At 40.4% G+C, this 27,160-nt stretch overlaps 1 protein-coding gene across 1 annotated transcript in view; it reads right to left on the bottom strand.

The window, feature by feature from the left end:
* Positions 1-897: 897 nt before the first annotated feature.
* PDE6D (phosphodiesterase 6D) overlaps positions 898-27,160 on the bottom strand; it is a 50,592-nt gene continuing 24,329 nt past the window's right edge. The window contains exons 3-6 of the mRNA XM_068543660.1: positions 4,866-4,954; positions 4,186-4,311; positions 3,357-3,462; positions 898-1,474 (exon numbers count right to left, since the gene is read on the bottom strand). Of these exons, the coding sequence (XP_068399761.1) occupies positions 1,393-1,474; positions 3,357-3,462; positions 4,186-4,311; positions 4,866-4,954 (403 nt within the window). The 3' untranslated portion in view covers positions 898-1,392. The remainder of the gene's footprint in view (positions 1,475-3,356; positions 3,463-4,185; positions 4,312-4,865; positions 4,955-27,160) is intronic.

Genomic DNA, 27,160 nt, shown 5'->3' with positions numbered 1-27,160 from the left:
AAAAATTAGCTTTTGAAGATAACAGATCTAATGTGAAGAATGGAGTCATCACTGAAAGACGGCAATAGTATACTAAAAATGTACTGCTTCTCCTCCCCACCCACATATGCAAACAGGCCCTTTGCGGTAACAGATGGAAGGAGAGCAGGAATCTAGGAGAAGGGGCTACACCAAGGAGAGCCCATCTCTTGGTGTATTTTCCCTCGTCTGGCCTCAGACCTTACTACCGGAGGAACCAGAAAACTTAATTGTTGGTATTTTATAAAGGACAGTGAAGGCTACCGGTAGCTCAGAGGTAAGTTCCTGAAAGAGAGCCCTTTTTAGTTTTCTCTCTATTGTCAGACTTGGAAGCACTGCAGATATAACTACTTCTCTGCCACATGGGCTTCCTCTGACCACTGGTTTTAAGGCCTCTCAGCATCCCACCCCATCCTGGATGCCTTCCCATTGTTCTCCAGTTGAGTTTAGGGAGATCTTTTCTTCATTTTGTAACTTCTAGTTTCTCATTTAGGAATAAGAGTCCTTACTCTACCAACTTAGAACTTCTAACCTTTCTGGAAATCTCTTGAACAAATGCACATTATAAAAGAAGGGAAAAAGTTAAAAACAGTACAAACAAGCAGAGGGTGCATGTATGTTGTGGAAGAGAACCACAAAATATCACATCTAAAAGACAAATGTCAAGGCCATGGGTCTTGTTCAGGTATGTTGTACCTTCTTGGAAAGCAGCAACTGAAGCACTCAGGAACCACAAGATCTATCAGTCGATCTCTGGAGTAAAATATAGCTGTGATCCTACGGTCTGGTCTGTTAAATGTCTTTCTTCCCATCATGGAGCCAGGTTCACATTCCAAAAAAAGGAGAGATGAAAGCAATGCCATGCTAAAGACATAGGAATATTTTAATTCATATGTTTTAATTCACTATGTAACAATAATATCACAGTCTATTTTACAAGTTAAATGTATGAGAATGTATGAAATAGAAATGGTAGGAAAAAACTAAACGTGGGTCAGGAACTTGAATTTTTCCAAAACCAGGGGCCAAAGGAAGATGTGTTGCCTGCAGGGCCCAAGAAGGAGGCAGGGAGGGTGACGGGAACAGCTTGTGGTATGTGTTTGTCCCCATGTCTACTCCACGGAGTTGAGGCATGCCCTCTGCCCTGGTCTGGGATTGGGAGTTTAATCTGGTCAGTTGAAGATGGTGGCTTGAGAGAAAAAAGCCATCAGGTTACCTACACAGAGCTGGTCCCCTGGTGGCCACAGGTGGGTTTTGCCGTAGAGGGAATTAGGGGTGGAAGTGTCAAAAATCAAATGTATAGATGAAAAAAGTAGACAGTTTCCTCCTTCCCCCTAAAAAAATGAATTCTTGAAATGCACACATATTCTTCTCTCAAACGTAGAAAAGTCTCACTCTGGATGTGCTTACAAGAAGATCGTCGTCAAAAAACTTTGTCTCTATGATAACATTTCCACTATAAGTAAGAAGAGAGGGCGAAAGAGTGAGCGTGTTAGACAACAGATCTCATTTCCACAAAGTGGTTTCAATCTGGGTCTGCTGGGCCTGTGGACATGCACTCACCTATAACCTTGGTTTGGGGATATTAAAATCTATGTCCATATGGGGTTAGATGTCTAACATGACATTTAACTTATGTGACTAGGTAGGTCTTCTTCAAGTTCAGAAATCATAAGAGGGAGCATGTCTTAATCCACAGTATACCTAAGGCCCTTAGAGTGCTATGCACACAGGGGTGCCTATAAATATGACTGACTTTCTGATTCACATGGAAACCTGCAGACGTATCTTTTCCTACATAACTTACTCTGGTGGACAGCTGTGGGTTGGCCTGTCCTGCATCTATTCTCCTCACTTTGGGTAACAGCACTCTGTTCTTCTCTTGGGGAACCACCCTATCTCCAGTCCATGGGTCAACCAAGTGGCCCCGCCCTCGCCTGGCAAAGGGGTGGGCACAGGATGTAATTTGGGCCAATCAGACTCTCTTCCCTGAGCAAGATCCTTCCCACAGCTGCTCCTTGAGGAAACCATCCACAGTTCCTGCCACCTGCATCTTTCGAGTTTCTCAGGTCTCAGCCCTACCCTTTCAACACTGTCCTGTAAGCCAGAGTCAGTTTCTATGGCTTATGGCTTAAGAACCCCAAACAATACACCTGTATTGTATACAGTGTGCAATTTCATTTTTCTTGGTGGTTATCTCAGTGTTTCCAAATCAAACTACTCTTGTACTGAGTTAAAGGCAACAGTGGTACTACTTTGGGGTTCTAAAAAGTAAGACATAACTTAAATAACCTAAATATGTTATCACAGACTTAGTGGTGTTAATACCTGAAAGAAATCAGGCCTGGCCAAGAATAAGTCAAATAATGGTTAACAAAATCTAAAAAATGCCCTTCTACATATGACACTGTACTTTCCCAGGGTAATTAATATCCAGCAGATATCTTCTTGCTAGTAATTAATTATAAAATAGGTAAATAAGGAACTCAAGATCTGACTGGTTGATGGAATATAAAAATACCTACTATTATACAAATTAGAAATCTATTCAAGACTTATAACATAAATAACCTCTATTTACAAATTCAATGTGGCTTTCATAAAGGACCTGTTTAAAGAGATGATCCAATATTGCACAATTATCTGTGTGAATAATTTGTTACTAGGCAATACTGCTAAAACTTCTAAAAGACTAAAATCTTTTCCCAAGAGAAAAATGGTAGGTAGGCAGTTATTGACTGACTTTTGGGGACAAAGGACAAACTAATTATTCTTTGAGCAGGAAGCATATCTATTAAAATTGTAAGCTAGTCTCTGAAAAACTATAACCAAACATTATCCTCTAAAACAGAATTAGGACTTTGCCAGATTCCACTGAAGGCCATTCAAACAAAGTACAGAGTACCAGAAGTTTGATAGTAAGGAAAGGGAGCAAATTAGCATAGACTAATATATATTATATGCCAGTTTCCTTCCACATCATCTCATTTTATCCTCACTATACCTCTGTGAGAGAGAATTATTAATTCTACATTTAGAGAGGAGGAGAATAAGGCCCAGAGAGGTAAAGTACATTGTCCAAGATTACACAGCTAGTCAGGGTTAATCAGGAATTTAGTCTAAAGGTTTAATCTGAAGTTTTTAATTCTTTTCATTCTATCACACTGTCTTTTTCACATGACAAAAGTCAGTAAGCTGTAACTTCGGATACCCCTGGATACTCTTTTACCCTTCTTCTCAACCTAGATTGCCTGCCTGTTGAACGGGACCACGAGTCCCACGTGCCTGGAATTCCTGCTTCTAGACACCTCCACAGTTCCTGCGGCCCGCTCACTCACGTTAGCACGCTGGCTGGCATCATCTGGGACTCGGGCGCTGCCTCTATCAGGGACTGCCAGGTGTTTGTGGAGTTAGGGATCACAAAGCCAAACTCGAAGAACCATTCTGAAGGAAGAAGGAAAAGCAGGTGAGCTGGCGCCCTGGGCAGAGTCTCAGGGCTCCATGTCCCCATCCTTTAGAGCAAGTCTCTTCCTACCCCAAGACCCACCACTGAAGCCATCAGAAACTTCCCAGGCCAGAGGCACAAGAAAGGACATGGAAGCCCCCTTCAGGCTGGTCCCTGAACCACACTAGAGGCCTGCTCCCTATGCTCTGGGATCTAAAGGACTAGGACCAGCAATATTTTCTTAGAAGTAGGCTGGATGTAAATTATATAAACGGAAGTACAGAATAGGCCTTTTCACTTGGAATTTCAGCTCTAAGACACATATGTACACTCTTAGACTTCATGGTAAAAACTCAATGCAGAGTGGCCTTGCCAGTCAAATCTGTACAAGACTGTATGGAGAGCACTGTACCAGGCCCTAACCAGCAGCTTCCTTGTGACCATGTTATAATACCACGCCAGTGACAAAGCAGGCACCAACCTCAGGCCCTCCAGGGTCAGTAACCCTTCTGTTGGGCTCAGAGCCCCTGTAGTTGCCAGCTTTGTTTTTGCTTCTTTTCGCCAGGGCTCCCCAATCTGCCAGGGTGTAGGAACCCTATCACAAACTGAGTTGCAAAATAAATGTTATCAAAGCAGTGCTTTAGTTCACTGGGTCTTGACTTCTGTCCCTGTCCAGATTTTGTCCCTAAGCCCAGATTTCAGGCATGTTGGCAGCAGAATACCTTCTAGGCACTGCCCTTTGAAGTAAACTTTTTGTTCCAGGCGGAATTTTTCCATTTGCTCTGCTGAAGAGAAGTTCAATTCTCGAGACACTGCCTTGCACTTGAGGATTTTCTTGGGAACACGGGCTGGTAAAGAAAAAGAAATATTGAAAGCATTTCTGGGAGCTTCTTAGAGATGATTTAGAGCGTATATTATCTATGTTAAATTTCATAAAATGCCTTGGTAACAGAATTACACTTTAATTAAAGGCAGAGGTCCCAAACTGGTCCAGTGCATTTGACTGAAAGATCTTCAAGGAACAACAGATTTAGTGCATCTAAAGGCCCTACCCAGATCCTCTTATCAGGAAAGGGGCTGAATGGGAACCTTCTTTCTATTCTGTTCCCTTGGTTTTTCTTTTATTTCAAGGAGATAAAAACACAAATTTTCTTTCAGAAAAAAGTTGAGATCTTACTTTGTATATTTGGGTATGTTCTAATGCTAAAATTTCAGCACGAAGTGGGTTTTGGGAAGTAGGAGAAAGAAACTTAAGAAAGAAACTAGACATCTCAGCACCACGTGGACTGACGTGCTATGCCTGCAGAGGCCCATCCCCTGGTGGGTCTCCATTAACTCAGTTCCCTGATGCCTAGGCCTGCTCTGCGTCATCAGCCCTGTGCAGACAAAGGGTGGAAAGTACCTTCATGCTCCACTCCAGGGACTGACAGGTCTTCTGTTCCTTGCCAGAGTATCTTCCCTGTCTCAGCATCCCGAAGGTTCATCCAATTTCTGATCAATATATTAAGGAAAAACAAGGCACTGAAGTGACTCCTACTTCGTACTCTAGGTGTTTCAGATTTGCTCCTATCAACTCTTGTTTATTTTTTAGCAAGTTGGCCTAACTGCTAAGTGCCAAGAAAGCAAATAAGAATGTGTAGGAGAGGGATTTCCCTGGTGGTTCAGTGGTTAAGACTTCATGTTCCCAATGCAGGGGGCCCGGGTTTGATCTCTGGTCAGGGAACTAGATCCCGCATGCTGCAACTAAGAGCCTGCATGCCGCAACTAAGACCCGGCACAGCCAAATAAATAAATTAAAAAAAAAAAAAAAGAAGAATGTGTAGGAGAGTACAAAAGGCATTTAAAGGAAAAAGCAGAGACCCAGGGGAGATATTTTTGTCTACAACATGAGAACTCAGAGACTGTACACATCTAGAAATTGCAAGAAAGAGGTAGAAAATGAACAGTGCAAAATTTAAAATTTTCCAACAGAATATGACCAGCCAAGATAAAAGACCTAAAGAAACAGATATGAGAGAAATTCCAGTAAATGACTCAGGCAGATTGCCCTACAGCGAAGATCACAGTCCATAAGCTTGACTCACAAGTCCAGACCTCTCACGTAGCTTTTTAGTGGCCTGCTCTTAAATATGAGAAGATAACCAAGGATCACTAGAAACTCAAGAAAGCATTTACTATGAAAGACAGACCAAAACAAAGAGGAAAAAAAAGCAACTTAGAGGAAAAAAAGGCTACAGAGGAAGATACAAACTTTTAAAAATGAGCATTAAAAACAAACACAAAAACAACCAGCAAAACATAATCCTTGCAGGGACTTCCCTGCTGGTCCAGTGGTAAAGAATCCACCTTACAATGCAGGGGACATGGGTTCGATCCCTGGTCAGGGAACTAACATCCCACATGCTGCGGGGCAACTAAGCCCGTGTGCCACAACTACTGAGCTCATGCACCTCAACTAGAGAGCCCGAGTGCCACAAACTACAGAGCCTGAGTGCCACAAACTACAGAGCCCATGTGCCCTGGAACCCACACACCACAACTACAGAGCCCATGTGCCCTGGAGCCCATGCACCACAACTAGAGAGAAGCCCGTGCACCGCAACAAAAGATCCCGCATGCCTCAACGAAGATCCCGTGTGCCACAACTAAGACCCGAAACAGCCAAAAATAAAATAAATAAAAAATAAATAAATCTTAAAAAAAATAATCCTTATATATACTGTACTAAAAATTGTATACCATTGAATTTTGTGTATCTTAGGTGATTTTTCTTTGGCTCAAGGTTAAAACTTTTGAGACTGGTCAACTGATAATCTCTTTCAGTCAGAAAATGCCTTCTAACTTACATATTTATATTTTCTTGTTTCTGTATTGCTCATCATACAATAAATGCATCAACAATACCAATTAAATAAAAAAAGTATGTTCAGAGGACAAAAAAAACTCTAGGAAAATATACATTTTGATAGCAGAACCAAACAACTCCACGCAAGGGTTGGAAGGCAAAGTTGAGAGATTATTTCAGAAAGAAAAAGAAAAAGACTACAAGGATAGAAAACAGGAGAGTAAAGATGCAAAAACTGGACATCAGTACAAGAGGTCCAACATCTAACTAGCAGGAATTTGAGAAAGGACAGAAAACACCAAGGAGAGGAAGTCATCAGACAAACGAATTCAAGAAAAAGTCCAGCAAGGGCCCAAGTCACATCATTGTGAACTTGCAGAACATCAAGGTTAAAGAGAAGCTTCCAGAGGGAAAATAAGTTGTTACGCAAAGGGTCAAAATCAGAATGAATGAGACTTTTCAACAGGGACTCTGGAGGACAGAAAAAAATGGAGCAGTGCCTTTAAAATTCTCAAGGAAATGATTCCTAAAACTAAAAAAACCTTTACTTTCTGAAGAAACGAACGGTAACATGCTCCTTCAAAATGACAGGGAAGACCAAGGAAGAGGATGACACTGAACCGAGGAAGCAAGGGATCTAAAACAAGAGACAGGTAAAGGGGTCCTTAGAGTGATGTTGAAGGAGACCCCAAGACAATAGCTCCTTAGCAGGCCTGGAGGGTGACTGGTCCAGGGTCCAGACAGGAGCAAGTCAGAACACTTAGGAAGAGATTTCCTTTTAAGAAGATGAAATTTGGACTTCCCTGGTGGCACAGTGGTTAAGAATCTGCCTGCCAATGCAGGGGACATGGGTTCGATCCCTGGTCTGGGAAGATCCACATGCCACGAAGCAACTAAGCCCGTGCGCCACAACTACTGAGCCTGCACTCTAGAGCCCGCAAGCCACAACTACTGAGCCCGCGTTGCTGCAACTACTGAAGCCCGCATGTCTAGAGCCCATGCTCCGCAACAAGAGAAGCCACTGCAATGAGAAGCCCGCGCACTGCAACGAAAACCCAATGCAGCCAAAAAAAAAAAAAAAAATTAAAAGAAGATGAAATTAAAAATAAAGACAAAATTCATAGAATATCTAATGTGTTTATATGGAAAGAGGATTTATTCAGTTAGGGGAGATTTGGAGGTCACATCAGTGAGAAGTATAGAAAATTGAAGCAAATGAATTAAAAAACCAAGACAATTATTAACATCAGGGAAAAATCAAAGGTGGTACTGGGAGAAAGTAGTAGTCACAGTACACTACATGGCTTCATTGCAAACAGTGTTGATGTAGTGATAATAAAAAGACAGGCTATGGATCCAATACAATTATCCTGGGAGGATGGGGGAAGGAGAAGAGAGTGTATGTGTGATTAAGCATAAAGTGTGGAGAAAGAACAAAACTCATTTCCATCATGGGAAGTTGATAAATAATGCCCAAAACGGAAACATTAAGACATAACCACAGTGTGCTATTTAGAAATATCAAGATAAATACCAAATAAATCAGCTAGAAAGAATTGAAAATAGTTTTCTCTGGGGAGTAGAAAATAGGAATGGGAGCACATGGAATGCTGTTCTTCATTAGACACTGGGTAGAACTATGACTCTAACTGATGTACACACACAACTTTGATAAAGACTAAATTTAAAAAGATAGTCCCAAGTTTTTTTGTTTTTGTTTTTAAAAACAATGAACAAATCATTAAAGGAAAATGAAATTAATATTCTCCATGCATGCTGGCTGAGCCTGAGAAAGATGGTTAATATTTATAAAGACACTGAGCTTCAGATAGATACAGTTTACATGCCTTTTTTTTTTCTTTTTTTTTTTTTTGCTGTCTAGCAACCAAACCTTCCCAACCAGCACCCTGCAGCCTCCTTTCCCCCATGGGAGGCAGTGACTGCTTTGCACTACAGCAACTAGAAGATCCAGATCCTTCTCTCCTGGTCATGGTGCAGCTGGGGGCAAGCACGTGAGCTAGGCTTGGACGCCTGGGGCCCTGAAGCTGTAGTCACACAAGGATTTGAGGAAAAGTCAGCATTTCTTCAGGGTGGGGCAGCAGGTAGTGCCAACCCCACCTTTTCTGCAGTGTTCCCCCTGTTCCTCCAACTGCAGTCAGTTCTGAAAGCACCAGAGAGCCTTTGAGGGCCTTTCCCATTGTTTGGTAGCTTGCAGTGAGGAACCCTGAACAACACAGTTGATTAGCACCATTACGTACATAATGGTACTACATTTAACCCTCTGGAGAGATTCTTTCTAAGTTTTGTTGCTATGTAAAAAAAGTCACAAAAGAGAACCAAGGGTTATCCAGTAGTGTGCCTTGAATGTGATGGGTACCCTAAGCTTCCTATGCCCTTGGTCTGTTTGTGCACTGTCCCCCGACATGAACCCACCATTGCTTTGAAGTTGTGTTGGTTGTGCTACTCTCCTCTCCGTGTGTGTAATCCTAACAAACTCTCCTTGTATGCTCATTGTATTGCTGAATACTGCTGCTCTGCTGTACCTACGTGGTTTTCTCTCCTCTGTTTCATATTTCTACACTCCACTTTTTTTTAACAACTGAATCCAAAAGCAAGTCAAAAGTATCCATACTTGCTTAGGCCATCTCTTACAATTCTAATTACTACACATATTCTTACCCATTCTAGAGTCTCCATATATTAAGAGAAAGCTTCCCCAACTGGAGAAATAAAACAACAGCTACTACTGCTCTAGCAAGTCCACGCTGAGTGCTGATCTAAACAGAACTGCCTTAGACATTTAAGCCCAAGGTTTTCAGAAGACACAGTACTTATTCAACCTGCTGTGTACACGTTTTTTATTCTTTTTCTACAGATAGTCTCTTATGTACAAATACAGCCACACTGGACACCAAACTTTCTTAAATTAAATAACAGAACTAAAATTACTTCTAAAGTTCCAGGCTCACATGCAAGTAGGACATTCCAGCAAAACTACTGCAAGAAAAGCCTTGGGGGCTTCCCTGGTGGCGCAGTGGTTAAGAATCTGCCTGCCAATGCAGGGGACACAGGTTCAAGCCCTGGTCTGGGAAGATCCCACATGCCGCAGAGCAACTAGGCCCGTGAGCCACAATTACTGAGCCTGCGCGTCTGGAGCCCGTGCTCCGCAACAAGAGAGGCCGCGATAGTGAGAGGCCCGCGAACCGCGATGAAGAGTGGCCCCCACTTGCCACAACTAGAGAAAGCCCTCGCACAGAAACGAAGACCCAACACAGCCAAAAATAAATAAATAAATAAATAAAATTAAAAAAAAAAAAAGAAAAGCCTTGGGGAAGGGGTTCTCCCCACAAAGCAACAGATGGATCAGACCTAGTAGCTTCTACAAAAAGCATTACTACCCCTGGCCCAGGTCAGCAAAGAAAAGCCTGGGACCAGGACTTACTCTTCAATCTGTTAGGGGATGAAAAGAAAACAGCCTCAAATTAGAGTATTCTCTCTGATAGTTAGTGGATAGTGAATTTAAGTTTCCTATATTTTATAACAAGGGAGAGAGGCTGCTAAAAACACATGTTTTGTCTAATATAAGCATCTCTTCTCTTTATAAATAATCAGATTAAGGACTTAATTATCTTTTTGGGAAATATAGTAAAAAAAAAAAATCTTTGGCCAATTCAACAATTAGGCAGCTCCTGCATGTACCCTAATCAGACATGTGGTCTGGTATGATTTAGGTGCAGTCCAGTGCAGGAGCTGGGGACAGACCTGAGGTAGAGAAGGCAGTCGGCAGGTGGTGGTGGAGTGAGAAGGGAAGGTGTGAGGATTGGAAGAAACCAGTTAGATGAGTGGGGTACTAGGTAAATAGACACTATCTATTAGTGTCTACATCATGTGCTTCATTTCATAATCCTAACAAAAACCTATGAGATTTCAGCTTCAGTAAATAATACAACATTAGGGAAATACAACAGAGCTCTATCCAGTGATGCTGGGATAGAGGCTACTTAGAGCCCCTCCAAGTTCTGTGATTTTAGGAGTGAAAAGGAAGGCTCTTAGTTCATGATAGAGATGCAGTCATTTGGGAACAGCTTTCTACATCATAAAAATACAAATCCATGATAGCCTATCAGTAAAAAGAAATAAAAATTACTGAGGTAAGTGTCTTAAAATAATAACAATGTGAAAAATTGGTCCACAGAAGAGGAAGCATATTTGGCTAAAAATGCTGGAAATGAAAGGCAAGCTCTGAGGACTGATCATCATCCTGCTGAGAACATTTTTAACAGCTTTTTGCCAACCAGAGTTTTAAAAGAAAAAGAGCCTGAGTTTTAAGACTCAAAGGTCAAGTCACTTCCAGTCTTGAGAGAGGAGAGGATTAGGTGGACAAGCTTTAAGGAGGGGGGGCTGGAGGACTATTTATAAATACCACCTTCTGGGTCAGCCAGGTCTTTTCTCATTTAAAAGCTCCCTGGTGATTTATATGCAGGATGAGCACAAAGGAATGCTCGTTACTAAGGGAGCCTCTGCTTGGAAGAGAGCTGTCCCTGGTAGCTGCTATTCGGAAGTAGGCAGGCAAAAGAATCACTCATACCTAAAAGTAAGAGCAGCTTAAAAATAAGCTTCAGAGCAAAAGCAATAGTTTGTAAAGTATCAAGCCTTAGAAAGGTAACAAAGGAAAGAAACTGAGACAAACATTATGGAAGAATGAGAGACGCTTGGCTCAACATGTGGTCTGGTATGATTTAGGTGCAGTCCAGCGCAGGAGCTGGGGACAGACCTGAGGTAGAGAAGGCAGTCAGGAGGTTGTGGTGGAGTGGGAAGGGAAGGTGTGGGGATTGGAAGAAACCAGTTAGATGAGTGGGGTACTAGGTAAATTTCCTCGAGAGATGTGTATGCAGGAACTGGGATAAAAAGATTTAAAATACTTTCTAACAATCATCTATAGAAGCATTTTGGAAGGAGTACACTGGCCCTTGGGAGCCTTAATTAGTTTTAAATGGAAATAGTCAATATCAATTTTTATATATTAAGCCGAACAGATTCACTGTACATGCCAGTACCTCACTGGCCAGTTGAGGGAGGAAGAAAGAATGAGTGAGATTAGGGGAAGGAAAGAGAATAGAGAGAGGGAATGGGGAAGGCAAAGAGGGTAAAGAGGATAGAAACAGAACACACACAAACAGGGAAAGAGACTCAAGGGAGAGAGTTAAAGGAAAAAAAAAAAAAGACACTGAGAAAAAGAGACAAATAGAAATGCCCACATAAACTCAGAACCAAGAGACAGGGTTAAGACAGAAGGGAACAAAAAGGAAGGGGGGCCTCAGGAAGTTTAGAGATGAGATTCCACAGTTTTTCCTACTTTCATATTGTACTGTAGAGTTGTCTTGGTTAGTGGCTTTCATAGAACGGTTTGAAAATGATGGGTAGAGGAGACTGAGCACTCCAACTATCAAGCCCCTCTGAAAACGTTAATTGGCTGATTCATAGTTTCCTGAAATTTATCATACAAACTGTGGTTACCAGTGGGGAGAGGGAATAGGGAGGGGCAATATAGGGGTAGGGGAGTTAAGAGGTACAAGCTATTAGGTATAAAATAAGCTACAAGGATATACTGAACAACATGGTGAATATAGCCAATATTTTATAATAACTATAAATGGAGTATAACCTTTAAAAATTGTGTATCACTATATTTATTGTACACCTGTAACTTATATAATATTGTACAGCAACTATACTTCAAAAAAATCTGTGGTACTTTTGAGAATGAAAGAGGGTGCTAACTGGGAAGCACAGTTAAATGAGTTGGTTCATGTAAAGTGCTTAGAACAGTCCCTGGGCATTTAGGAAGCAGTGTGTTAGCTATTATTATTATTATTATTAATTATCATCTCCAATCTGGCCTCCTTGCTTCCATTCTTGACTCCTCCTCCAACCCATTCTCCTCACAGAAGGAAGTGGTTTCTTAGGACTGCAAATTAGATGTCAATCCCATTTTTTCCCTTCCAGTTAAAAAAAAAATTGAGTCCTTTCCGTGGTTTCCAAGGTCCCCAGTCACTATCCTCTGGTCACAGTGGGCTCCTTCCTCTGTCTCCGAGACAGTAGAGTCTCTTCTGCCTGCGTGATGCCCGTCCGAGAGTTTCTGCCCTTACTCTTTACACCCTCAGGTCCTGGCTTCAGTGGCACCTCCTCAGAGAGACTCTTGGGACCACTCAGCTTCCAGCAGTTTCTAAATCCAAATCTGCCTGACTCCTAAGTCAGGGCTCCGTCTGTGCCCCTAGGCCAACACCTGGCCACACCTTGGCCTCCCTTAAGCAGAAGATTTGTGATATCTCCACTTCCCCTGAGAAAAGGCTAAATACCACTCCACCTTTGTGTATTAGCTTCCTGGTCAAAAACCTTCAATGGATCCTCACAGAGTGATCCAGGGCTCTCCATGTGTCTCAATGATCTCAAACTATCATTCATTCAATAAATGCTTACTGACAACCTACTAGGTGCCAAATATTGACATCAAAGTTGCATGTAAAAAATTTTAGGCAACATTGTTTCATAAAAAGGGACAAGTGGAGGGAAATAATATTTCTAAATTCATATATTATTTTATTAAAATTATGATCTTAAATATGTATGTAAAAATATTTTTTCATTGGAAAGATAAGAAATTGTCTTATACTCAGGGTCACCTTATATTTGGGCATTATTCTGATAATTTTGTGGGTTTTCTTTACTTAAAACCAAAGAACTTTACTCATTTCCTTCAAGATAATTCATACTCAAGCTGGATAATTTGCAATGATATTGAGATAATTCTCTAATGATATTAACTCCAATCCTGACACCAATCTAAGGATGGAAGATATATAACATTTCGATTCATAGCAATTCACCAAGAAGGGAATTGGCTGACCAAGTGTTATTCTATTCTAGTCTTTTTTTAAAAAATAAACTTTATTTATTTATTTATGGCTGATTGGGTCTGTTGCTGCACGTGGGCTTTCTCTAGTTGTGGAGAGCAGAGGCTACTCTTCGTTGCGGTGCGCGGGCTTCTCACTGAGGTGGCTTCTCTTGTTGCAGAGCACGGGCTCTAGGCACGCGGGCTCAGTAGTTGTGGCTCGCAGGCTCTAGAGCCCAGGCTCAGTAGTTGTGGCGTACGGGCTTAGTTGCTCCGTGTCAGGTGGGATGTTCCCGGACCAGGGATTGAACCAATGTCCCCTGCATTGGCAGGCAGATTCTTAACCACTGCGCCACCAGGGAAGTCCCTAAATAAACTTTTAATTTTAGGATAGTTTTAGATTTACAGAAAAGCTGTAAAATAGTAGAGTTCTCATATAGCCCACACCAGTTTCCCTTATCATAAACATTTACTTTTGTCACAACTAATGAACCGACACTGATACATTATCATTTAATTAAAGTCTACAGTTTGTTCAGATTTCCTTGGTTTTAATGTAATGTCCTTTTTCTGTCCTAGGATCCCACATTACATTTAGTTGTCATGTCTCCTGAAGCTCTTCTTGGCTGTGAGAATTTCTCAGACTTTCCTTGTTTTTGATGACCTTGTTGAGGAGCACTTGTCAGGTATTTCATGAGTGTCTATCAATTGGGGTTTGTCTGATGTTTTTTCTCATGATTGTGGGTTTTGGGGAGGAAGATCACTGATGTAAAGTGCCATTTTCATCACATCGTGTCAAGGGTACATACTATCAACATGACTTATCAGTGTTGATGTTGACCTCAATCGCTTGGCTGAGGTAGTGCTTGTCAGTCTTCTCCACTGGAAACAGTCTTTTGCCCTTCTTTCCATATTTTACTCTTAGAAGGTAGTTGCTGTACACAGCCTAAATTAAGGGGTGGGAGTTACACTCCACCTCCCTATGGTAAGAATAACTATATAAATTATTTGGAATTATGCAGTGGAGATTGGTCTTTTCTCCCATTTATTTTTAAATCCAATTATTTATTTATATCAGTCCAGTTGGTTTTATTATCAAATGACTGTGCTCTGATACCTAAATTTTTATCTACAACATGAAAATGTTTCAACACTAAGTGATCTGTTTAAACATATTTATTTAAGATGTTCACCTATAAGTCTCAGGGATTCATTTGGATTGTGGGGGTAAGATAGAGACCACAGTGTATATTAGTATATAGTCACAAGGAAAAGCTGACAGAGGAAAACAAAATTGGTTTGGAGCAGAACACCTGGATTAGGGTTCAATTTCTACCACATAATAGCTGTGTGATCTTAGATAAGTCATTTATCCTGCCTGAGTTTTAGTTTGTCAACTACCGATAATACCAAAGCCTTAAGGTTATTGCAGGATTATATGAAATGCCTACAAAAATGGTTTATAAAGTGTTAAACATGATACAAATGTAGGACATTATTATATCATAATTATTCAGGATTGGAAAAAGCAAAAAAAAAAAAAAAAAAGGAAGTAAGTTCTTCTGAGCTATTTCAAATTCTCTAATAAAACCATATTATCTTAAATGCTGTATAATATTCAATAAGGGAAAAATTAGAAGTTAGTTGTATTAGTTAATGTTTGACTTTGGTTTTACTCACTCAAAACCTTATAATTCCTAGAAAATCTGTTGCAGTGCTTTTTGTTGCTCATATATTAATCAGCATTTCTTTTCCCATCTTCATCTGTTTAAGAGAACAGGTAAGACCTAATTCTACTTTATACTTGTAAATACATATATACTAAATATTAGATATACAGAAAGCAGAAATTGTATTTAGGGGTTTGAGTAGCTTAACCTGGAAAAAATAAAGGCAGGGATGGCTCCCTTAGTTTTAGAATTTCAAATAAAACCTAACTTTAATTCCTTCTGGTTTTCTACTTCACTCACATTTTACACTGATATGTATTAACTAAGAGTTAGGTAGATTTTTTTTTTTATTTGAGAAAAATCACTAGAAAATGATTTTTTCTTCTATTGGCGCTTGTTGTTAAAGCTAGTTCTCTCAAAGTATTTTTTTCTCCTTTATATTGTTGGTACGATAGCCTCCCAACTAATTTTTCTCCTTCAATCTCTAGTCCATTGTTTCTTCAAGTGTGGTTTGATGATCTTGTTAAAAAAGCTGTTTCCAAGGCCTTATCTCAGACCTATTTAATCAGAATCTTTTCAGGTGAGGTCTGGGGATGCTCATTTTACACTTAAAAAAAAAATATTTATTTATTTAATTTATTTATTTGGCTGTGTTGGGTCTTTGTTGTTGTGCGCGAGCTTTCTTTAGTTGCGGTGAGCAGGGGCTACTCTTTGTTGCAGTGTGTGGGCTTCTCATTGCGGTGGCTTCTCTTGTTGCGGAGCAGGGCTCTAGGTGCGCAGGCTTCAGTAGTTGTGGCATGCGGGCTCAGTAGTTGTGGCTCGCGGGCTCTAGAACGCAGGCTCAGTAGTTGTGGTGCACGGGCTTAGTTGCTCCGCGGCATGTGGGAGCTTCCCGGAGCAGGGCTCAAACCCGTGTGCCCTGCACTGGCAGGCGGATTCTTAACTACTGCACCACCAGGTAAGTCCCAGGGGATGCTCATTTTAAAAAGCAATTCTGGACTTCCCTGGTGGCACACAAGTTAAGAATCCACCTGCCAATGCAGGGGACACAGGTTCGAGCCCTGGTCCAGGAAGATCCCACATGCCGCAGAGCAACTAAGCCTGTTCACCACAACTGCTGAGCCTGCGCTCTAGAGCCCACGAGCCACAACTACTGAGCCCACGTGCTACAACTACTGAAGCCCGGGCGCCTAGAGACTGTGTTCCCCAACAAAGACAAGCCACTTCAATGAGAAGCCTGTGCACCGCAACTAAGAGTAATCCCTGCTCGCCACAACTAGAGAAAGCCTGCATGCAGCAAGGAAGACCCAATGCAGCCAAGAATAAATAAATAAATAAGCAATTCTATGTGCAATAAAATTGAAGTACCACTTGTCTAGCCTTTACAATCTAATACACTGTGACTAGAGTTACATTCCTAAAGTACGAGCTGGATCATATCATTACTTCCTCTTCATAAACCTTCAAAAGACTTTCACTTCAGAGAAAACTTCCTAACTTCTTAGCTTGGCATTTAAAATTCTTTACATTGTGGCACAAACATGTCTCTAGTCTCCCTTTCTGCTTCACAGCCCTTCCTATCCCTTCCTGTACCCCATTCTCATCTAGGCACAGTGAGTATACTATGCCCCATGCACCTCTATGCTCTCTGGTCAGCTTGGGCACTTGTTTGAAGTCTCTCAGGAGAGGAATCAGAAAGATCAAGAGAGTTGAGTTGCCTTTTGGAGACCTAATCAAGTGTTATGATCACCACAAGGCCACACCAGACAAGCTGATAAAAGGAGGTGGGAAGAAACCTTTCTTTAGCTTAGAGGACCCCTGTGGAGGCAACCATGACAGAGGGAAATGGGAGTAACAAAGACACAATAATTATCATTGGCAGAAGCTGGCTATAATTGCCCCAGATGTACCAATTGCAGAGCAAAGGCACCCATATCACCCCAAGAAAATCTCTCTAAAATACATCAAGTGTGACCAGTCTTTACTTCCATCAAGAGAAGGAAACACCCTTTGTCCTTTTCATATAATGCCGTAAATGTTGTACAGCAAAACTTGTTCCAAAAAATGGCAGCTTCTCATCGTGTGATGGGACTAAGAGAAAGGCAACAAAGCAGAGCTATTCAGTACCCTAACCAAAGTTACACAGTTGAGAGGCAGCAGCCCAGGATTTGGAATGATGGTCAGACTCTGAAGCTTAAGCTTCTTCCACTATTCCTGCTGCCTCCCCATGAAAGGGAATAAAGCAACGATAAAACAACTGTCTTAGTCTTCGTGCTCCTTCTTACCCTTTCCTCCAAAGATTAAAATTCACCCTTGTTTCTATTACAACTTTTAAAATTACCATGTTTTTTCTTAATGAAATGAAAAACAACTTATTTGTAAAAAGACCCAGAAAAACTCTTAAGTCTTCAGCACTTCTAGAAACACCAAACTGCTCAAGCCAATGGCAATTCTGGTTTCAGTCATTGGCTCCTATTCTAGGTGAAGCTGACTGCTCATGAAGTGATTCACAGGTAAAATATAGCTTTTAATTCTTTCAACCATTAGTAGTTCAGGTCTCCCTTAGTTTGCTCATTCTCCTATATCCTGAGTTTGCAGTCTTTGGATGATGCAGAGTTGAGGGAGACTATTAGGCTATGGAAGAGGAATATACATTTTTAACAATGGATGAAAAGAAATATTTTGTATTCAAGGAAGAGAATGGGTCAAGAAGTGTTGAGTAAGGAGAAATAAAGATGCTATGTATAAAGTAAGCCATGGGGAAACACTAGAAGCATTCCCTTTAAAGTCAGAAGTAGGACAGAGATACCTTCTAGCACCACTATTATTTACTTTATTCTGGAGGTACTAGACAATACAATTATAAGAGACGAGAATATGAAATATAAAAATTGGAAAAGAGAAAATAAAATTATCATTATTTGCAAGTGATATGACTATCTATCTGGAAAACCCAAAAGAATCAAAAGAAAACCTACTGTAAATAATAAACAAATAAGGATGCTTGGCCCAAAATTAATACTATATTAACAAAAAGCAGAAAATATAATGGAATGAAAAATCTCACAAGCAAAAGCAACAAAAAAGTTAAATACTTAGGAAGAAACATATCAAGAAAGTTGTAAGCTCTGCAAGAAAAAAATAAATAAAACTCTAAATGCAACTGAGGGACACAAAAGAAATATTAAATAAATGGAAAGACCTTAATTTTGGATGGAAAAATTAATGTCATAAAGATTAAGCTGTAAATTTAATGCAATCCAAATGAGTGTAACTATAGGATTTTTAAAAAACCAGGTAAACTGAATTTAAAATTCATATGGACAATATGAGAATCATCAGGAAAATCCTGAAGAGTAACAAGAAAAAGGTAACAAGAAATACATCCTTCCAGATATTAAAACTTATAAAGCTATAGTAATTAAAATAGTATGTAGAGCTGAATGTGACCAGGCAGGTCAATGGAAGAGAACAGAAAATTGAACAATGGAAGAGAATAGAAAAAATCATATGGAATTTAGTATATATTAATAGAGACATTTAAAATCAGCGGCAAAAAAGATGGACTACTGAATAAATAGTGTTAGGACAAAAGGGTGGCCATACAGAAAAATTAAATCTCTACCTCACTCCTTCCATTAAAATGTATTTCAGATAGATCAAATTTTAAAAAGGAAGGAAGGAAGGAAGGAATAAAGGGAGGAAGGAAGGGGAAAAATACAAAGGGAAATGTGGGAATCTTTTTTATAATCTAGGAGTGGGAAAGGTCTAATATGATGAAAAATCCAGAAGTCTTTATAGGAAGTTTCTTCCTTCTCTGACCAAACCTGCAAACTGCCAGAAATCTTCACTTCCCACTGTCATTGCTTTATTCCTCCCACTTAAAGCCTGTAGAGGCTCCCTATTTCATATATAATTTATTCCTCCACTTGATTTAAAAAAAAACAGTCCAGCTTTTAAACTGCAAAAAAGTTTTAGTTTTCACTACATAACCTTTTATACTGTTTGAAAAAATTTTAATCTGTATATTACTTAAAAATAAAAGCACAAATAACTTCGGTAAAAATCACTTCCTAATTATTAACCAAAGGACAGGCCTAATTTTTCATGCCCTAGGTCACCTGAATTTCTTTCTTTCTTTGGAAGCTTTTCTCTTTAGTGATGACTTGGGCCTGGGTTCCTCCCTACTCTAATATATAGTAACTTCTGCAGAAGGAGAGAATTCCAGTAGGATCTGTTGAATTAGATCAGATTAATCTTTGCAGCAGCTTCTGCCATGTCAACTCTGGTGTCACTAGTTTCACTTCACTAAAGGCAGTGGTGTGTGCCTTCTTTAAACAGAGGGGCAGAATTACCAGGCCACATGTTTGTACCTCCTGGCTAAAACAGACACTATAACCAGCCATCTCTGAACGAATCAAGATTTAAAAATGAGCTTCTACTTGCCAAACTGCCCTCCTCAATGCCTATTTTTGTCTTCCTCTGTCTGATTTTCTAGTACTTGCTCCCCATTACACTTCCCTTTATTCTGAACTCTCATAGGCTTTTAGCAGGTGTTTTGTGTAATAGTTACTGTTTCCCTAATTTGATTATGGGTTTCTTGAGGGCAGAGGTGTTCCCACTCATTGAGTTTATAGCAGAAACAGGGAAATCTTTGGCTGTGAGTTCCTGGCTTTTGTGTCACATCAGTCAGTACCTTTCCAGTGTGCCAAAAGTAATTAGCAAAAATTTTATTTTGGGGGGGGGGGTAATAGGGCTAAGAAGGATGAACAATGAAGAAATTGCTTACAAATTATTAGGTCTAGGGTACTCTACATAAGGGTAGTCAATATTAGTTTTTTATAGGGTACATTTTCTTAGGAAGGATTTTTATTTTAGGATTATGTTTGAATTAAGGCAAAAAAGGGACCTATTTCTTAATTAGCATTTTATTTTTATTCTACTTTGTAAAGTACAATTTATCTCTTTTTCATGGCACTTATTAACAGGTATCTTAGAGTTACTGTACAGTTGGGGTTTTTTTGTTTGTTTGTTTTTGCCGTGCCTTGTGGCATGTGGGATCTTAGTTACCACTCCCTGCAGTGGAAGTGCGGAGTTTTAACCACTGGACGGCCAGGAGAGTCCCTACTGTACTGTTCTTATTTACTTAGAACTTGGTTACCGTTTTCAGTCTTCCTAAAAAAATAATCAAATTCTAGAAATAATCTTTTCCTGCCATTTTAGTAACAGTTTAGAATTATAAACTTTGGAAAATGTAATCTCTTAAAGATGCTACCAAAGTCAAAACAGGGGCACATTCCTAAACTATGCCAGAGAAAACAAAGACCATTAGCTCTATTAGCTTGAAATGTGACGGAGTACAAAGGAATCATTTTTTTTTTAACATCTTTATTGGAGTATAATTGCTTTACAATAAGGAATCATTTTTAAATGGGCAATTATTATTAGAAATAAATAGCACAGTCTCCTTTATATTTTCATACTAGTTTTAGAGATTGGATAATTTGTAAAGATAAATATCTGCTTGCTGATCATTTGAATGCACACACTTAACTAGAAAAAGGTACCTCATCTAAGATCCTGTGAGATTCCTTAATATAAGAGGAGAGAGAGATTGAAAGGGAGAGAGAAGAGAGAGAGAAGAGGGAGAGAGGAGAGAGAGGAGAGGAGAGAGAGGAGAGAGAGAGAGAAGAGAGAGGGAGAGAGAGGAGAGGTGGAGAGGGACGGGGAGAGAGGGAGAGAGGGTGGGTGAGAGTGAGAAAGAGAGAGAGAGGAGAGGAGAGAGAGGAGAGAGAGGAGGGAGGGGGGGGGTGGGGGAGAGAGAGGAGAGGAGAGAGAGGAGAGAGAGGCGAGAGAGGGGAGGGAGGGAGGGAGAGAGGGAGAGGGAGAGGGAGAGGGAGAGGGAGAGGGAGAGAGGGAGAGAGGGAGAGAGGGAGAGAGGGAGAGAGGGAGAGAGGGAGGGAGGGAGGGAGGGAGAGAGGGAGAGAGAGAGAGAGAGAGAGAGAAAGAGGGAAGGGGAGGGGGGAGAGGGGGAGAGAAAAAGAGAAAGAAAAACAGAGAGAGAGAGAGTGAGCCTGCTTTTTTATACAGCTGAATTTAATGTTAGCAATTTAAAACAGTTGTGTGAAAACGAAGGGTTTTTTTAAAAATTAAAAAAAATTAAATGGTTTAAAACGCTCTGCAGGAATTTACTGTTTTAAAGGTACCAAATAAGTTACCTTATAAATGGAGTAAATTTTCTGTAATATTAATGTTTAAAGCCCTAATTTGAGAGTTATAAGTGAATTTCTGTTTACTGTGATTTCTTCAGGCAGGGCACATCCATGGTAAGTCTTCACTGTGATAGGAAAGAATGTCAGTCATATTAGATAACAACTTCTGAAGATTATACCCTACTTAGATACAATCATATTTCAGATCTGAACCACCTAAAAGCCAGAACTTAATTTGTCACACCACTGTAATATATCTTTCCCTACCACACAAGACCTCTCTCTTAAAAAAAGAATTCCTTTGATGTCTTCATAAAGTTACATTTTTTTCCTTTTTTTAAGCCAAAGAACCTGGAGTGCATTACTGTCACATCAATGACACCGTATAATTAGCATACACTTTCAATATGACCTCAAGCAAGGGCCAAGACCAAATTATCTATATGGGAAACAACTTCCAGGGCAGCACTAACTTTATTCAACCAAGAGAACCTGAAATTCTCTGCTATATTAGTATTTGCTGGCAGAGGAGGCTGCTGTCAATTTGCTGCTGTCACATTATTTTCCTTTGTCTCAGTCAGAAGCCACAGGGGAGGGCTACAGGGTTTGCTTTTGACTTGAAACAACAGCAGAGGTTATGGATTCCCTCCCCTGCCTAACTTGACTCCTGGCTCCTCCCCTGGAAACAGGGTAAAACTGGGGACAGAACATACCAAACAGGACAAGCAATCTGCTATTCCATGAAACTTTTGGTTGGCCACTTGGGGAACATGGAAATGTCTGTCAGAGGAAGGAAAATAAGGAAATTCTGTAGAGCTGGCTTTAACAAGGAGGTCCACTAGCTTCCTTGTTACCCTCTATGTTTCTTTGCTCCACTTCTCACTTCTTTTAATACACATTGCTGAGTCTGACTGTAAATACGATAGCTGAAAAGCAGCTGGTTCCACAACTGTCTTGCACGGTTATTCACCAAATGGACTCTCAGGGTAATCCTAGAACGTATGTTACCCAGGGAAAACAAGAGCTGATGGTACTGTACCAATGTCCATTTCCTGGTTTTGATAATATACTGTGGCTATGTAAGCTGTTATCATTGAGGGTCACTGGGTGAAGGGTACAAGGAAACTCACTGATCTATTTTCACAACTTCTTGTGAGCTAAAATTATTTCAAAACGAAGTTTAAAAATAAAAAAATAGACAGACACCCATGTGTACATCCACACTACTAGTTTCTAAGACAGCATTTAAGACTCAAAGGCTGTGCTTTTCTTTATGGCCTTCAATATCCCATTGTTGTTTTACTTTACTTATGTTTAAACTTTATCACTTAGTTTTTTTCCTTACTGGTAACAGAGTAAATGATATTCAGTAACATAACAAAGATTTCAATAGGGAAATAAGGCAAACAGAGGCCTTATTTCCAAGTGAAGTTAAAGAGAAACTGTAGAAAGGGTCACAAGGAGGAGATTTCTTGTCCTCCTTTGACTGTGGTTTATCTCTCATGCTGAGAATTATAGGTTTCGGGGTGGGGGAAAGATGCAGAAGAGTTAACCAGTTAACCAGCTGCTGAGTTAAACAGCTGGTGGTGGTTTTGGACCCAGGTAACTAGAAAAGTAATGGTACCTTATAAAAAAATTTAAGAGAAAAAAAGAATTTTATTTTCGAGAGGAGGGGAAAAGAGTTGGTAACAGTATGGCAAAGGAGGATGCAACACGGAGGCCCCTCAAAAACCTCAAGGACGAAAAAACATGCAGAACATGTAGGTGGTAGTAGTAGTGGGAAGTACACTAACGAATACTTCAAGCTACAATAATTAGTTTGGAACTAGCATAAAAATAGGCAGACCGATATACTAGAAAACATAGCCGTGACCCCAGCGTATATTAAAACTTCTATACTATACGCTATATTCCAAATCACTGAAGAAAAATGGCTAATTATCTCACATTCTTTACTATAATACACTACAATTGGCCTCAAGAATTAGATATAAAGAAAATATAGGTGAATATTTATGTGACCTAAGGATGAAAAAGCCCTCTAAACAGACATGCAAAAGAAAAAAATCATAAAAAGAGTAAAGAGTGTATAATTTGATAAAAAATAGTTCAAGACCCGAGTGGTTTCAGCCAGAGAGGGAGAGTACTAGGGTTGGGGACAGAGATCAAAACAGACTAGTTTATTCAAACTGTTTTAAGTTTTTACAAGAAGAATATATTTGTTTATTACTTGAGTTAATTTAATTTAAAAAGTATCTCAGAAAGTCAAACCATAGAACACCTGCTACCTCAAAATCATCATAAACAAAGTTAAGTCAAATGAAAAACTAGAAAAATATAATATGACAAGCAAAGGGACAAGGTCTTTACTATACAAGGAGCACTTACGTAAGAAAAAGACAAAATGGCTCAAAAGAACACTAGGCAAAACATGGGGGAAATGCAAGTTTTCACCTGTCAGACTGGCCCCCTGAGCCTGGCCCTCAGAGAAGGTGAGGGAGAAAGAGCCACCTCCCCAGGGTTTCCAAGGGAGGTGCCTCCCTGGGGGAGGACAAGGTTTCAGAGAGGCAAGCAGGCGGGAGGGAGGGCTCCAGGAAGAGCTCCTGGAGGGAGGAGACTGGTTTTAGAATGGAAAAGGGTTTTCTGACAGGGTGGTGTTGGGGAGGCCTGGGTGGAGTATAAGGCAAGGGGATGAGACCACCAGAAAGGACCGGTGCCTGGAGGAGCCTGCATTTGGGGAGGGTACAGGAAGTTTATGGAGTCACTGAGTCATTTATAGCCTGTTCTCAAGGTTTCCGACTTTACAAAATTATTTTGGTGCCAAAATTGCCCAAGGGCTTTGTTTCTTTGGGCATTGACCTTTCTGACCTTCCTTTCCAGTCAGTCACCAAGTCCTGGTATTTTCTTCCATTAAAATGCAGTTTCGGGCTTCCCTGGTGGCACAGTGGTTAAGAATCTGCCTGCCAAGGCAGGAGACACGGGTTCGAGCCCTGGTCTGGGAAGATCCCACATGCTGCGGAGCAGCTGGGCCCGTGAGCCACAATTACTGAGCCTGCGCGTCTGGAGCCTGTGCTCTGCAACGGGAGAGGCCACGACGGTGAGAGGCCCGTGCACCGCGATGAAGAGTGGCTCCCGCTCGCTGCAACTGGAGAAAGCCCTCGCACAGAAACGAAGACCCAACACAGCCAAAAATAAATATAAATAAATTAATTAATTAATTAAAAAAATGCAGTTTCACATTTTTTTCCCCCCTATCCAATCTGCACACTACTGCCAGACTGTTGTTTCTAAAGTATCACTTGGATCAGGTCTCCTCCCTGCTCAAAAACCTTTCAGTGCTTTCTACTGTCACTGGATCAAGTAAAGACACACACACTCATCCGCCACCCTGAGGTGTCTCTGGTTCACTTCAAAAACATCTGCTCCAGCCAAAGTGGTTCAATCACAGACCTGTCCCTAAATGTGACACCACCCCCAAAACCTTTTTTGTGCTTTGCCTAAGCTGATTTCACACTCGAAACACCCTTTCCTTTTTACTTCTCCATAGTCTAGCATCCTTTCACGTTCAGTTTCATTCCCTCATCAGTATACAATGTGGTTAAAGCACAGGCGTGGAAACTCACAGCCCTGGTTATAATCATGGCTCTGTCATTTGTGACCTTGGGCTTAGTTTCTTAAGGCTTAGTTTGCCTCAACTCCAAAATGTAGTAAATACTTTTACGACTTTTGTGAAGATTCAGTAAGAACTGATGTACATAAAACTAATACAGTGCCTGGAACACAGTAGATTAGTAGTAGTGCCTGGAAACTCACTAGATTAGTATTCATTGTTATTGTCCAAACACACTCTTTTCTCTGAGTGTAAAGTTTTTCTTACTAGCTGGTAATAGCTTGTGTGCACTGCTGTTTTCTCTCTTTATTTAAACTTTTTATACTTCTTAACACTCAATGTGCCAAGCCCTGTGTTAGGTGCTTTACAAACACAAAACCACATGAGTTAGGTACCGCTCTATCACTTCACTTTCTGGATGGGAAAACTGAGTTTGGAGATATTAAAAACCTTACCTAATATTAAACAGCTAGTAAAGAGTAGAAGGAAGATGCAGGTGATTCTTTGATTGATCTATTTTTAAGATTGAAAATTGCCTAGGACTTTCATGAATGATCGTTGGGGCAGTCCTAATGAGTCAGGTCTGGTCTTCCCTCACCTGGAGATTTCTCCCAGGGAGAACTGAGCACTGTCACTAGATCCGGCTTCAGCATCACTCTCCAAACAGCCAGAGCCTGGGCTTTCCTCCAGGGACCACCATGACCCTTTGACTTTCAGAAAGAAAGCATACTAGCAGCCCCATGTTTTGTTATAAGAAGAGAGGAAGATCATTTTCAGAGTCAGAAATCATGCCATAAGTCATCAAGAACAAAAACCAGGTTTCCATCAGCAAAAAGCACCTTTCTGAGGAGGAAAAAAAGAGAGGCTCTTAATAGAAAGAGCCAAGCCTTCTGGGTACAGAAGAGGCCAACTTTTCCCAAAGGTAACATTTAAAAGACTGTGAGTCTTAAGAGTCAGAAAGACAAAACCCTAAAGGGCAAGGGAAGGACAGACCCCACTACTAATTTATTCTTCACTCTGATGACAGTGCCAGTACATGCAATTAGAATTTTTTTTTTTTTTGGTAAGAATTGAAAAAAGACAAAAATGAACCATTACGTTAACTGATACTATAATTATGTTTACAGACTGATTTCCAGTGGAATCATTACACATTAGGCCTCTTTAGGAGCCTATAGTTTTCAGACTGTGAAAAAGCATTGCCTCTGAGTGAAACCTACAAATTTTATCTCCCTGACTCTAAAGATAAAACTGTTTTGGCTGATAAAGGTTAAAGAACTCCTCTAAAACAACCAGACAAAAGAAACCAACAGCAAAACAACAAAACAACAACAACAAAAAGCAAACTTCTCATGTCTCGGAGAGTTAACATACACTGAGCTAAGGCTCAGTGTATGTTAACTCCCTGAGTTGGGAGACTGGGATTGATGGACGACCAACAGGGGTTCTGAGGTTTCGTCCTTCATTCATCCACTTGTCAAATTCTGCTCAGAGGCTCTTTGCTTGTGGAAGGAGGGCAAAGAACTTTTTTCTCTACGATGCTTTTTGTTACTCTCTCCTGCAGGTCAAAAGAGAATTATGAGGACTGTTCAAATAGCATTAAGATGGCAATATTTCCCAAATTCAACTTGATCACTATCAAAATCCCAGCTGGCTTTTTTTGCAGAAATCGAAAGACTGATTCTAAAATTCATATGGAAATCAAGGGACTCAGAGTAGCCAAACAATCTTGAGAAAGAAAACAAAGTTGGACAAATCACACCTCCTGATTTCAAAACTTGCTACAAAGCTACAGTAATCAAGATGGTGTGGTACTGGCATAAGGATAGACATATATATCAATGGACTAGAATTGAGAGTCCATAAATAAACCTCACATTTATGGTCAAATGATTTTCAACAAGGGTGCCAAGACAATTCAATGGGAGAAAGAATAGTCTTTTCAACAGATGGTGCTGGGACAATGGGCTATCTACATGCAAAAAAAATAAAGTTGGACCCCCAACTCTCACACCATACATAAAAATTAACTCAAAGTGGATCATAGGTCCAAATGTAAGAGTTAAAATTATAAAACTCTTAGAAAAAATATAGGAGTAACTCTTTGTGACCTTGGGCTAGTTAAAGCCTTCTTAGATAATGACAGACTAGAAAAACACAAGTGACAAAAGAAAAAATAAATTGAACTTCATCAAAGTTAAAAACTCTTATGCTTCAAAGGAAACCATTAAGAAAATGCAAAAACAGGGGACTTCCCTGGTGGTCCAGTGGTAAAGAATCCTCCTTCCAATGCAGGGGATGTGGGTTCGATCCCTTGTCAGGGAACTAAGATCCCACATGCTGCAGGGCAATTAAGCCCGTGTGCCAAAACTACTGAGCTCATGCGTCTCAACTAGAGAGCCTGCATGTTGCAAACCACAGAGCCCACGCGCCCTGGAACCCATGCACCACAACTAGAGAGAAGCCCA

The sequence above is a fragment of the Eschrichtius robustus genome, chromosome 5, assembly GCF_028021215.1.
Source record: "Eschrichtius robustus isolate mEscRob2 chromosome 5, mEscRob2.pri, whole genome shotgun sequence".
Lineage (NCBI taxonomy): Eukaryota > Metazoa > Chordata > Mammalia > Artiodactyla > Eschrichtiidae > Eschrichtius > Eschrichtius robustus.
The sequence above is the reverse complement of the archived record's forward strand: the minus strand, read 5'-3'. Positions and strand labels throughout refer to the sequence as shown.